This window comes from Anomaloglossus baeobatrachus, chromosome 4 (assembly GCF_048569485.1).
Source record: "Anomaloglossus baeobatrachus isolate aAnoBae1 chromosome 4, aAnoBae1.hap1, whole genome shotgun sequence".
Classification (NCBI taxonomy): Eukaryota; Metazoa; Chordata; class Amphibia; order Anura; family Aromobatidae; genus Anomaloglossus; species Anomaloglossus baeobatrachus.
In genome coordinates this window covers 410,518,152-410,532,995 of record NC_134356.1, presented here as the reverse complement: position 1 = coordinate 410,532,995, position 14,844 = coordinate 410,518,152, and the positions used below count along the sequence as shown (strand labels likewise).

The 14,844-nt window shown below is 42.9% G+C and overlaps 1 protein-coding gene across 1 annotated transcript in view; it reads left to right on the top strand.

Moving 5' to 3' along the window:
* The window catches only part of PLXNA4 (plexin A4), a 1,083,593-nt gene that overhangs the window by 770,880 nt on the left and 297,869 nt on the right, over window positions 1-14,844 (top strand). Inside the window, exons 8-9 of the mRNA XM_075345346.1 lie at window positions 6,095-6,194; window positions 14,131-14,245. Of these exons, the coding sequence (XP_075201461.1) occupies window positions 6,095-6,194; window positions 14,131-14,245 (215 nt within the window). The remainder of the gene's footprint in view (window positions 1-6,094; window positions 6,195-14,130; window positions 14,246-14,844) is intronic.

Below are 14,844 nucleotides of genomic sequence, written 5' to 3'. Positions count from 1 at the left end.
GCTCATTAAACAATCTCGTATTCCCTGCTTTTCCCCGCCTACCGGCAAATATGATTGGTTGCAGTGAGACACGCCCACACGCTGAGTGACAGATGTGTCACTGCACCCAATCACAGCAGCCGGTGGGCGTGTCTATACTGTGCAGTAAAATAAATAAATAAATAATTAAAAAATCCGGCGTGAGGTCCCCCCCAATTTTAATACCAGCCAGATAAAGCCATATGGCTAAAGGCTGGTATTCTCAGGATGGGGAGCTCCACGTTATGGGGAGCCCCCAGCCTAACAATATCAGTCAGGCAGCCGCCCAGAATTGACGCATACATTATATGCGACAGTTCTGGGACTGTACCCGGCTCTTCCCAATTTGCCCTGGTGCGTTGGCAAATCGGGGTAATAAGGAGTTATTGGCAGCCCATAGCTGCCAATAAGTCCTAGATTAATCATGTCAGGCGTCTATGAGACACCCTCCTTGATTAATCTGTAAATTACAGTTAAAAAACACACACCTGAAAAATCCTTTATTAGAAATAAAAAACACAAACATATACCCTCATTACCAATTTATTACCCACAACAAAGCCCTCCTTGTCCGGCGTACTCCACGGTCCTCCAGCGTCGCATCCAGCTCTGCTGCATGCAGGTGACAGGAGCAGCAGAAGACACAGCCGCTCCTGTCACCTGCACGCAGCTAATGAAGAGAGCCGTGTGATCGGCTGAGCTGTCACTGAGGTTACCTGGATCCAGTGGTGGATGCAGCGGTGGCCGCGGGTAACCTCAGTGACAGCTCAGCTGATCGCGCTACTCACCGCCGCTCCGGTCAGCTCCACGCAGCAAATGAGGTGAGTAGCGCGATCAGCTGAGCTGTCACTGAGGTTACCCGTGGCCACCGCTGCATCCACTGCTGGATCCAGGTAACCTCAGTGACAGCTCAGCCGATCACACGGCTCTCTTCATTAGCTGCGTGCAGGTGACAGGAGCGGCTGTGTCTTCTGCAGCTCTTGTCACCTGCATGCAGCAGAGCTGGATGCAACGCTGGAGGACCGTGGAGTACGCCGGACAAGGAGGGCTTTGTTGTGGGTAATAAATTGGTAATGAGGGAATTTGTTAGTGTTTTTTATTTCTAATAAAGGATTTTTTGGGTGTGTGTTTTTTAACTGTAATTTACAGATTAATCATGGAGGGTGTCTCATAGACGCCTGACATGATTAATCTAGGACTTATTGGCAGCTATGGGCTGCCAATAACTCCTTATTACCCCGATTTGCCAACGCACCAGAGCAAATCGGGAAGAGCCGGGTACAGTCCCAGATCTGTCGCATCTAATGTATGCGGCAATTCTGGGCGGCTGCTGACTGATATTGTTAGGCTGGGGGGCTCCCCATAACGTGGAGCTCCCCATCCTGAGAATACCAGCCTTTAGCCGTATGGCTTTATCTGGCTGGTATTAAAATTGGGGGGGACCTCACGCCGGATTTTTTAATTATTTATTTATTTATTTTACTGCACAGTATAGACACGCCCACCGGCTGCTGTGATTGGGTGCAGTGACACAGCTGTCACTCAGCGTGTGGGCGTGTCTCACTGCAACCAATCACATTTGCCGGTGGGCGGGGAAAGCAGGGAATACGAGATTGTTTAATGAGCGGCCGGCTTTTTCAAAAAAGGAAAAGCCGCCGGAGCAGTGTGAACGCCGTGCAGCGCCGGTGATCGGGGATCGGTGAGTATGAGAGAGGGGGGGAAATCACCAGCAAATGAGGTGAGTAACGCGATCAGCTGAACTGTCACTGAGGTTACCCGCGGCCACCGCTGCATCCACCGCTGGATCCAGGTAACCTCAGTGACAGCTCAGCCGATCACACGGCTCTCTTCATTAGCTGCGTGCAGGTGACAGGAGCGGCTGTGTCTTCTGCTGCTCCTGTCACCTGCATGCAGCAGAGCTGGATGCGACGCTGGAGGACCGTGGATTACGCCGGACAAGGAGGGCTTTGTTGTGGGTAATAAATTGGTAATGAGGGAATGTGTTTGTGTTTTTTATTTCTAATAAAGGATTTTTTGGGTGTGTGTTTTTTAACTGTAATTTACAGATTAATCATGGAAGGAATCTCGGGGAGACGCCTGACATGATTAATCTTGGACTTATTGGCAGCTATGGGCTGCCAATAACTCCTTATTACCCCGATTTGCCAACGCACCAGGGCAAATCGGGAAGAGCCGGGTACAGTCCCAGAACTGTCGCATATAATGTATGCGGCAATTCTGGGCGGCTGCTGACTGATATTGTTAGGCTGGGGGGCTCCCCATAACGTGGGCCTCCCCATCCTGAGAATACCAGCCTGCAGCCGTATGGCTTTATCTGGCTGGTATTAAAATAGGGGGGGACCGCACGCTGGATTTTTTAATTATTTATTTATTTACACGGCACACAGAGCCGCGCGGCATGAAGTCGGGTGAAGTTCACCTGCTTTTTTGACACGTCCCCAACGACCAGCTAGTCGCTCTGCAGGTCCGGATCGCTGTTAGGTCGTTGGCCAGGTCTGCCTGTTTGACAGCTCACCAGAGACTTTGTAGCGATCCCGGCTAGGTTGAGATCGCAGGTTGGATCGCTAGAAAGTCTCAGTGTGTAAACCCAGCTTTATGGTAATAAAACATAGCAGCCTAAGGCCCAGTCACACACAACGACTTACCAGCGATCCCGAAAACGATGCAACCTGATAGGGATCGCAGGTAAGTCGCTGGGAGGTCGCAGGTGAGATGTCACACTGTCAGATCTTACCAGCGATGCAGGAACAATACAGGTCACAGTAGCGACTTGTAGCGACTTGTATAACGATCTCAGCAGTCACTGGGACCTTGTCACACAGTGTCAAACACAGCGATTTGTCCTGCCCAGCAGGACACCGCCTTTGAAGAAAATGGCCTGGACCATTCTACAATGACTAGCGATCTCACAGCAGGGGCCTGATCGCTGGTAGGTGTCACACATAACAAGATCGCTAACGGGATCGCTACAGCGTCACGGAAACCGTGACTCAGCTGCGATCTCGCTAGCGATCTCGTTATGTGTGACGGTACCTTTATGACACGCCCCAGAGATGTCTCTGAGCACCACTCCCTTGTAAACACCATAAAACTTAGCACCTAATAAGAGTCCCATATAGCTGGGATCACACATAGCGACAGCGACAATGACGTCGCTGTTACGTCACCATTTTCTGTGACGTAACAGCAACCTTGTAAGTTGCTGTTATGATCGCTGCTTAGCTGTCAAACACAGCAGAAGCAGCAGCGATCATAACGACGCTGTGCTACATGTGCAGAGAGCAGGGAGCCGCGCTTAGCACTGTCTCCCTGCACTCCTAGCTACAGTGTACTGCAGCTACATGTCCAGAGAGCAGGGAGCCGCGCACACCGCTTAGCGCTGGCTCCCTGCTCTCCTTGCTACAGTATACATCGGGTTAATCACCCGATGTGTACTGCAGCTACATGTGCACTGCAGCTACATGTGCAGAGAGCAGGGAGCCGGCACTGGCAGCAAGAGCGGACGCTGGTAACGAAGGTAAATATCGGGTAACCAGGGAAAGGTCTTCCCTTGGTTACCCGATGTTTACCCTGGTTACAGCTTACCGCAGCTGCCAGACGCCGGCTCCTGCTCCCTGCTTGCTTCATTTCGTCGCTCTCTCGCTGTCACACACAGCGATGTGTGCGTCACAGCGGGAGAGCGACGACCAAAAAATGAAGCTGGACATTCAGCAACGACCGGTGACCTCACAGCAGGGGCCAGGTCGTTGCTGGATGTCACACACAGCGACAGCGACGGGACGTCGCTGCAACGTCACAGAAAATGGTGACGTAGCAGCGACGTCATTGTCGTTGTCGCTGTGTGTGACACCACCTTATCTCTAGACCATTTGGCAAATTAAAAAAATAAAATAAAAACTCAAAGAAAAGAATGCTTAGGGGATCAGTGGGAGTAGAATAAGAATAAAACCTGGTCACGGCTAACAGGCCCACTTAAAAGGATTGTTCCATTAACAATATATAACACTTTTCCACAAAGGAGCTGATTATTCTATAATCATTGATCCAGAGTACAAGCAGCCCTAAGTGCTCTTTGTGAATGAGGCTTTACTAAGCTCCCTCCATTACTCGACATCAACTATTACAATAATTGGACAGTTGATGGAGCAAAAGTCGCACATGCTCAATGCTTTAATCCCACAAGGTGAGATCAGTGGGAGTCACAGCAGTTGGATCTTCAACAATAATGCACTTCTCAGCTATCAAGTGTATATAAGATTATATTGGTTTACGACAACACCATCAATTTACATAGAAGTAATAAAGGGAAAGATGGGACAACATTGAAACTTGTTTAATATTTCAATAAATTTAAATATTTTAAAAGTTTAATCCCTTTTAAACATTTGATTTACTGGTAGCCCCCAGAAAAAATGGAGGGTGATATAATGCACTGCATGGCAGCTGGTGACCTACTAAAGGCCCCATTGCCACTATCGTGGTGCTCCAATGAAGCATAGGATTGCAGTTTGGAGGGCAAGTGATCAAATAAAAACAGGTAAACATCTTCTAGGGTGATTAAAATGAAAATTAAATATTAAAAAAATATTACAGTTGAATAAAAAATGGCTAAAGTACAAAATTAGAAAAGCATATTTGGCATATGTGTCCAGTTTATCAAAATATAAATAATAACTTATCAGACAAAAAAAAGGCCTCATACAGATCTATTGACAGAAAAATAAAGAATTGTTGGGTCTCAGAAGATAGTGACTAGGGATGATTGAATATCACAAATATTCGGCATTATTCGGCTTCGCGAATATCCGACGAATAGATCGCCGCGAATATTCGATGCGCAATGTAAATCTATGGGAAGCCCGAATAGTTGCCGAATATCAACTATTCGGGCTTCCCATAGACTTACATTGCACATCGAATATTCGCAAATAGTCGATTAGCGGCGACCTATTCGGCGAATATGGGCATTGCCGAATATTTGAGGTATTCGATCATCCCTAATAGTGACACATGTCAGATATTTCAGTGCTTAGATTTTTACACAATCTATGCTGGAAAAAGTAAAAGAAAAGAAAAAACATAGCATAATTGATTTTTTTTTCACCAATTCACCCCACATAGAATTGTTCTCTATGCACAGCTGATAATAACACAGGATCCATCAGTCACAATAGGCGACCTCACAGCTGACCCTGCTCCCTCTTTTCACAATGACATTTTCACTCTCTCAATAGATGCTTTAATACATAAGATAGAGTCCGAGTTTATTAATTGCTGCTAAAGTACATGTGGATTACTTAAAATATTGGACATCTAAAGTCCTAAAGGGAACCTGTCATGTGGATAAATGTTATTAACCTGCAGATTTGGAGTTAATCTGCAGGTTAGTAGCATGCTGAACCTGCCCGGCACCTGCACATTAATCCCACACTATCGGAAGGAAATTAACTTTAAGCCTTCTACCAGTGTTCGGGTTTCAGTCATGAAGGCGGCTCCGGCATGGGTAAAATCACTGCCCTGTGTATAGAGAGCAGCAGCTGTAAACCCCACCCCCTTCACTGACTGACAGCCAGTCAGCATTAGAGGAAGCTGTCAGTCAGTGTAGGGGGCGCAACCTTGACACCTCTCTCCATGCGCAGATGAGTGAACGCGCCAGTGCCGCCCTATGGCTGAAACCGGAGCAATGCCGGGAGTATTAAACTTCATATCCTCCCTGGTGAAGTTTAATATGCAGGCACCGGGCAGGTTCAGAATGCTATTAACCTGCAGATTAACCCCATATCCCCAGGTTAATAGCATTTTTCCACGTGACAAGTTCCCTTTAAAGTCCCAGTGGGAAAAATGCAAGATTACTATTTTTTATCTATAACGATTGGGTATGGAAATCAAATCTTTTTTTCTTTTCAAACACAAAAACCTGATTTAAGCAATAGGTCAATTTCTGATGACCCATTCCCATTATGAATAGTTTGTTTTTTCCTCATCTGCTTCCATTTAAATGATGAATTGTATGGGATTTTTCTTCACTTGAGTAATTCCTATTTCTCCTTTCTAGGTGACCATCATATTGTCCAGCTCCAACTTAAGTCCAAAGAAACTGGGATGACATTTGCCAGCACAAACTTTGTTTTCTATAACTGCAGCGTTCATAACTCGTAAGTATCTTGTGTAATATATATATGTAACGGGGCAGTATATGCTGTAGTCTTTTCATGCATTGAATATAGATCAGATTCTATATGTAGTCGTAGGCCAATGAGACAATGAATAATTCACTCTCCTTTTTCATACTGTTTTTATTTTGTGTCTTTTCCTTGTATTGTTCGGGTTTCCATGACAATCAGAAACCTAAAAGGAATTGTTGTGTCTGACGTCCTACCCATATGCCCTGAGCACAGCTCCTCTTCCTACTGCTCCATTCATGTTCTCAGCTGGCCTTTATTGCAGGAGCCAAAGCATTGTATGCCATTTTGGTTATCCCCAGCAGTTTGCATCTTATCTAATATAGACAGGTTCTGTATGGCGTACAAATGAATCCTTAGCAATGAAGTTTCTCCACTGATTTTAACCATGCACATTTTAGGTAAAATAAAATATTTTATTCTAACATTGTTATATATTATATATGATATTCTGTAAGTAAAATGGACAGCCTGGAAAACGTCTTACATAAATTAGAGCATTGCCTATAAGAATTTACTTTAAATACATTTTTTCCAATGGTAAAATATTGATAAATGGCAAGTCAGAGCTCTGTCATCAATCAAAGGCAATTTGCAGATAATATTGCCTTTTTTTTTTTAGAAAACAGACCTTCTGGAAACAACTGTTCCACCTTAAAGCAGCATATAAAGTAGAATGTGTAAAAAAAAGAAAAAGGTCTGTGTGCTTGCAAGTAACATCGAAGACACAGACTGTATATGCCCCCAGCTGGTCATGGATGACAATTTTGGATTGGAACAGGCTTCCATAGTATAGTTGTGTGCTGGTACCATAACATCAATTTCTATGTGAGCTTGAAAATAATTTTTCATGTATATATTACATAGCACCTAAGAGCACAAAAATCCCTAAAATTACAAAGTTGCATGTCCAATGCTGATAACTAGGGATGAGGGAACCTTTGGAAGTTCGGTTCGCCAGGTTCGTTCGAACCTTAAAAAAAGTTTGGTTTGTGATCCTGACTTCCAACCTCAGTGGAATTGGGCAGTTTGTGGCTCCATCCACATTCTGCTAGCCTAATGGCAGAACTCTTCCGGGGGCAGAGTTTTTCAATTTTTTTTTTGTTTTGTGTGTTCACACTGCATCTGATTGTACTGAATTAATCCCATGTTCGAGCAGTTCAAACACTGCACGTAGCTCGCACAGGGCTGAGCATCAATCATACCCAAGCACAGCGCTGCTTGCTTGAGTAGCTTGCACTCATAAGTCACTCGAACTTCGAACTCGAACTTTGTTTGTTTTTTTGGAAGTTTTCCGAACCCGAACATTGAACCTCATTTTTGCTCATCTCTACTGATAACTAGAGATGAGTGAACCAGAACTTTAAAGTTCGGTGTTTGTACCGAACACAGACTTTACAAAAAAAACAGAATTTGAGTTTGGAGTTCAGGTGCTTTACATAAACAGAGTACTTGAGCGAGCATCACTGTGCTTGGGTACACGTGGTGCTCGGAACAGTGCAAGCTGCATGCAGTGTTTGAATGGCTCACACTAGGGGTATCAACAGCTTTATCAAATGTAGGGTGTACCAAAAAAAAATGAAAAAACCCGGCCCTTTGCCAGAAGTATTCTGTCTATGGCTGGCTGCCTCTGGGAGGAGAGCTGAACTGCCCAATCAGTGACTTCCAATGAGGTTCAGGTAAAATCCAGGTCCAGAACTGAAGTCTATCTAAAGTCCGGCTAAACTCGCTGAACCGATCTTTCACGGGTCTGCTCATGTCTACTGATAATTACCAATAAACACTGACCTAAGACTGTGTTTAATGTTACCTTGATTAAATACTTGGCTGGAAGGAGGTTGCTAGTTAGATATTGTAATATGTTCAAAACTGAACACTTTTTGATTGTACCATAAATAATTAACTTATCTCTAGTATACAGAAAGGATATTCCATAAATATCTTATACAGAGAGTAAATACCACCTCCAACACCCTTTTGCCAAATTTTACAAGCCTCTTTTTATATGTGTCCTTGTACATCTTCACTGTGCTGTTTAGAGAGTGTAGCAACCCTGGAATCGACTTTTCTGTGTAACTGACCAACGTTATGCCCATTCATGACAAATTCTACAAAGATATTATAAATATTACTGTTTCATTGGTTTTTTTTTTTCATCTGTGTCCTTTTTTCATTCGTGGGCAATTTTCTTTTTCATGTTAGTAGCATTTGCACAAATGAAAGAGAAAACACATTGAGTTTACGCCCTAGTACTAGTATTTATGAAGCAAGATTCAAATTTGTTTGAGTACCCAATGGAACGTTTTATATTCTAAGGTACACCTAGAATTACCATAGTAGCATCTACTATAAGTAGTAGTGGAAAATTACTGGATTCATAGTAGGTTCATATTTCCAAAGATGGCTGGCTTTGTACACTTTTTTTTTTTATTTATTTTTATGTACGAATAAAGAAATGTAATCAAATGAAAATTACATGTGGACAGACTTGTTTTAAAGGGATGTAATTGAAGTTTTCATGTAAAAAATTATAAAACATAATGTAAATGGCTTTAAAGGTAATCTTGATATTGTAAGCTATCCCCTAACCATTAGATAACAAAACTCTTCCTGACTGCCGGGAGCCGACAGTTGGTAACCTCACCGAACCCGATTACTGGGGCTCTGATGACAGGAGTGCTGGTTATCATGCGCTCCGCTGCTGCATTCATTATGAGATAACTGAGTGCTGCTCTCGACTGGTCTTTGGCACTCCCATAAGAATTAATTTAACGGCAGTGCGCCTGATTGACCTCTGCTCCATTTACATTCTTCGGGATTGGTAGCTGTCTGACCCCAGAAATCAGGAACTTCTCTCTTATCCTGTTGATGAAAGATAACTTCCAACCATTAATTTTATGAAAATGTTGTATGGTGGCACCGGATGTTACATAAGATTTCTCCCAGATCCAGACAGAAAAACATGGCAAGCACCATTTCTCTGTTCATCTAGGATTAGTGAAGTGGTGAAAACTGTACCACACTTTATCAGTTGTACCTGGCTCAGAAATAAAGCATCTAGTAAAATACAGTATTTTCTGGTTTGTAAGTTGTACTTTTTTCCCCTAAAACTGGGGGAAAAATGGAAGTACGTCTTACAAACTGCATATGGCTTACCAGAGCAGCAGTGGTGGTGCAGGATCGGCAATACGGAGGGCTCGGGGGGTGTCAGTGCAGTGGAGCAGCTCAGGAGGGTCAGTGTGCGGCAGCGGAGGGTTGGCGATACTGGGGGCTCATGGGGTGTCACGGCAGTTGGTGCCATTAATCTGTCGGTGGGCTCAGAGGAGGGGATGTCACAGCTCAAAAGGGTCAGTGTCCTACAGTGGATGGTCAGCGATACTGCAGGCATGTGGGGTGTTGTGGTGGCGGGTGCTATTGATCTGCAGGCTGTTTTGAATCGCCTGCGGTTGACGCAATGGACTTCAAGAAAATGGCCGCGGAAGGCCAATCTGCACACACGCCGCCTCCGCGGCCATTTTCTTGAAGTCCATTGCATCAATGGCCAGCAATTCAAAGGAGCCCACAGTCTGTCGGCAGATCAATGGAGCTCGCTGCTGCGACACCCAACAAGCCCACAGTATTGATGATCCTCCGCTGCCACACACTGACCCTCTGGATCCGTGATATTGCCTCCTCTGAGCCCGGCAGCTGATCAATGGCGCCCACCGCCATGACACCCCATGAGCCCGCAGTATCGCAGACCCTCCGCGCACTGACCCTTTTGAGCCGCGACACTCCCTTTTCCAAGCCCGCAGCATTGCCAACCCTCCTGGGTCACGACACCCCCTCCTCCGAGCCCGCAGCATTGCCTACCCTGTCTCCTGTGTCCTTTCTGAGCCACTCTACCACCGCCACTCCCCCCTGGTGAGCTAATATGAGACGCACTAGGATTATAAGATGGACCCTCATTTTAACAGTAAAAATTATTTTTTCCCTATTTTCCTCCTTTAAATTTGAGGTGCGCCTTATAATCCGGTGCATCTTAATAAAGGAAAAATACGGTACAACTGATACATGTAAACCTAGCCATGTACAATACTTATCAGTTTGATAAGCTAACTGCATTGAACTTGAGCTCATCTCAGCTGCTAGGAGAATGTGAGATGTCTGAATACAAACTTGCCAATTATTATTATTATTATTATTTATTTATAGAGCACCATTGATGCCATGGTGCTGTACATGAGAAGGGGGTTACATACAGAATACATATATAAGTTACAACAGACAGACTAGTACAGAGGGAAGAGGACCCTGCCCTTGAGGGCTTACATTCTATAGGATTTTGGGGAGGAACAGTAGGTGGGGTGTAGGTTGGGCGGCAGCTCTGCGCGGTGGTGGGGCGGCAGCTCCGCACGGTGGTGGGCGACAATAGGTCATCAATGTGTAAGCAAAGCTGTCTGAGCCCTCAGGTCCTCTATCCAAGTAGGATAAAGGTAGCTGCGGACCCTTTACTGCATCATTTACACTTATGAGAAGTTATTGCAACTCAGACAAGATTAGTGAGATGTTGCTGAGGCAATATGAATGAGTACTGTTATATCTCTTTACTGCAGTAAAAGAGTCAGAACATCCTTCTGTGTGCTGAGTTGGAATTGGGTCCGTCCCCTAACAATCAAAGAACATAAAATATGTTAATCACTTTTAGGGTATGTGCACTTTCAGTACTTAGTGCAGACATGTCTGCCCTATTTCTGCATCTCTTGGCAGGAAAAATGCAGTATAATATATGCATGTTTTTGATACATTTTTGCTGCATTTTTTATGCGTTTATTTCCCTGTGTTTTTGGTGTAGATTCTTCCCCACTCATTAGTATGGGTGAAATCTGCAGTAAAAACGCTGAAAGAATTGACATACTATGGATTAAAATCTGCACCAAATCTGCAAGAAGAAAATACTCAACGTGTGCATGAAACTTAAATATTCTCATTCACTTTGCTGGCATTAGGAAACCCTTCAGGTTTTCTGACAAACCTGCACAGAAAAAATACACTAAAATGCCACTAAACCACAACGTATGCTAAGGCCCTAATTTTTCTTACTCAAAATGTGGTTGGAAAACTTTACTAATGAAGTAGCCTGGTCTAGGATTTCCTAAGTTAGGAATATCAGGCCAACTGCTAATCTGGCCAAGAGGTGGCCACGAGAAATCTGAAAACCAAGTCACTATGATCTCTTAACATACTGATGAAAAATTCATCAGATTTATCACAGACATATACAAAAAAAATCAATTTTATGTCAAAGCATGACAAGATAGGTGTCTTAACATTGTGCAGAACTGCACACGTGCATTGTGTACATTCTTAGCGTACACTATTAGGAAACCGCAGAAAAGCAGATCGATGAATGTAGATTTGGTGCTGATGACATCCAAATGGGGAAGCATTAAGCCATTAGCCAAGATCATGTGTTGGATATAGAGCACATGACATTCATCACTTGCACAATTGAAGAAACACGTGAAATGACAGGAATCCAAATCAGTGGATTTGTAAAGTCATTTTAACGGGAGGAAATGATAAACTTCAACAATAGTGGATTTTGATTTTTTTTTAAATTATCCTTGTAAAAACCCTTTTATTAGTCAATAATAAACAACCTGTTAAAAATGTTTGAATGCAGTGGTGTAATTTGTGTCCGATGGGCCCTAGTACAAAATTTTAACCTGGGCCCCTCCTGCATGTTGGTCAGATGTATGGGCCCTTGCTGCATTCTAAAACCTATAAAGAAATATGAGTTGCCCCTCCTACCTCATTACGTAGTAATATCTCCGATCCTTTACTAATGTCCCACATTATGGGCTCATCCTGGTGCATATGTTCCTCATCCTAGTATCTATGTTCCTCATCCTGTGCCCATCCTGGTATATATGTTTCACATCCTGGTAAATGTTCCCCATACCGGGCACATCCTGGTATATATATGGCCCATCCTGGTGTATATATTCCCCATTGAGGGCCTATCCTGGGATATATGTTCTTGATCCTAGTCCTATTCTGGCATATATGTCCCCCATCCTGGTATATATGTCCCCCATCCTGGCATATATGTCCCACATCCTGGTATATATGTCACCTATACTAGTGTATATGTTCCCCATCCTGGTATATATGTCCTCCATCCTGGGTCCATCCTGGTATATATGTCCCCAATCCTAGTATATATGTCCCCCATCCTGGCTTATATATCCCACATCCAGGTTTATATGTCACCCTATCCTGGTGTATACGTTCCCCATCCTGGTATATATGCCTACCATTCTGCAGCTTTTTTTTAATACATAAAAAAATTAAATGATTTTACTCACCTTCCCACCGTTCCCCTGTCACACGGTGTCCTCTTCTTTAGCCATCACAAGACTTCAGTGTGTAAGCCACAGGCAGCACATGATGTCACTGCCATGTGCCCCCAGTAACAGGTGCACCGATGTCAGCTGCTGGCCTCTGATTGGCCGACAGTTTGTATTTCTGTGCAGGGACCCAGCAAGTTTCTCTGCTTCTAGACATTTCAACTGAATGTGTGACTGAGGACGCACGTTCAGCTGAAATATGCACTGGTTCCAGCGGATTCCCTCCACCCCCAGGCCTGGTTATGGTCACAGAGATCATTATGCTCCTGCTTGCATGGCCACACAATGATATTAACCCTAATACTGGAGAGGTTCATTACAACATTATTAAGGAATAGCTGGCAGTAGCAAATAATCTCTTGTAAGCTAATACCATTCATATCTTGAAATAGAGAACATTAGACACGCCAATGACCATAATTGTATGCTTGGAATTGTAGTGAACATTTCTCCATTTTTCTCTGGATAGCGACACCATACAAGACTGCACAGTAATAAATTCACTACAAACAGTTCTATGCTTCTGCTTTCATATACTCTGACAGAAATAAAGATTTAAGAAAAAAGATTAAATATTCATAGCCGACTATGTTATGACTTGACACAATATGATACAGTATGCATTTTTAATTTGATTTATCAGAGTGAGTGCTTGTTATCAATTTGAATAACATGTATTCCATTGCATCTACATCTATTAGACGTGTTTTATCAAGGAGGCTTCCACCTCCTCCTACTGACTCAGAATAGCCGTTATATTTTCATGTGTTTTATATTACGGTAAGTTGCAAGAAGACATTATATATGCTCAGTGAAGCCACATGCGATAACCGAAAAACATTTGGAGAGATTTAGAGAACAAATTTTTTAACTACATGAACAACTGTTTTTGAGTAATCTAAATGGATTGACTACCCCCTTCCATATATTAAACAGTATATATAAAATTATCAAATGTCCAACCTATAAACATTATAAAACAATTATACATAAGCTAATAGACCTGTATAACCAAGAATACAGACGAACTGCAGCACACTTCAATCGTGAAAGTTTTCTTGTTTTAATAATCCAGGTATGTGAAAAAATAGAAACCACGATAATTGTGAAAACAGGGGGAGAGGGTACAAACAGTAGCACTGAGCTGGACGTCGGCCGTTTCACGCCGATTGGCGCTTCTACGGGACCATGGGTGCAAAAAGAAGAAAACTTTTACGATTGAAGTGTGCCACTGTTCATCTGTATTCTTGGATTACCAATTCACTTATCACTGGTTTTGACAAGCAGAGCACCTCTAGTCTAATTCAGCAATTCCTGCAGAGCAGCCGTGATCGCAGTAAGTGAAACCCATGGCAGCCGGGTGGTGCCGCATGTGCTGTGCTATTTCTTGTTAGACATAATAGACCTATTTAAGTTTGCTTTCTCTGTTACTATCTGATCAATAGTGTTTGAGCATTAAGTAAAAGCTGCATTTATATATTTTTATATTAAATATCATATCACCTTCATATCCTCAGGTGCCTATCTTGTGTAGAAAGCCCATATGAGTGCCATTGGTGTAAATATCGACATGTGTGTACCCATGATCCACAGACATGTTCCTTTCAGGAAGGAAGAGTCAAGATGCCAGAGGTAATCATTCTGTTTTATGTCCTTACATTTTCTTTAGCAAATATTAAAAATATTTAGTCTATACTATAATATCAATGTCGTTCCAGTAGGTAGCTTGATAACTATATAGTTTTTATGAACAATTACATGATTTTGATTTGCTTTAAAGTTCAGTACTATAGCCAGAAGAATGAAATTTTACATTTTACGAGTACTGCCCGATAGCTAAAAATAAAATTAAGAAAATAAAAAAGATGTAATGTAGTCTATGGCCGGTTATAGTGGGGGGCACCTGTTATAATTGGCTATTTCAACTGAAATATTAGTGGCCTACAGCACCTTTATTCAATATAATGTTACAAAGTGCTAAATTTGCTAATTAATGTCAGTTTATGCTCTGATCATCAAGCGTGTCAACCATGTCTCCTTTATTCATCTACATAAAAAGTTAATTGACTTGGTATATTGCATAGCAATCTTAGACTAATTCTGAGTTGTCGACTCTACTACAGTGAAGTGCATTCATAGTTCTTTACACTTCAGAGCTGAAATCCCACAATCCTTACTGACATAATGCAATAATATGATGAACAAATACTTATCCCTACATATTATACACT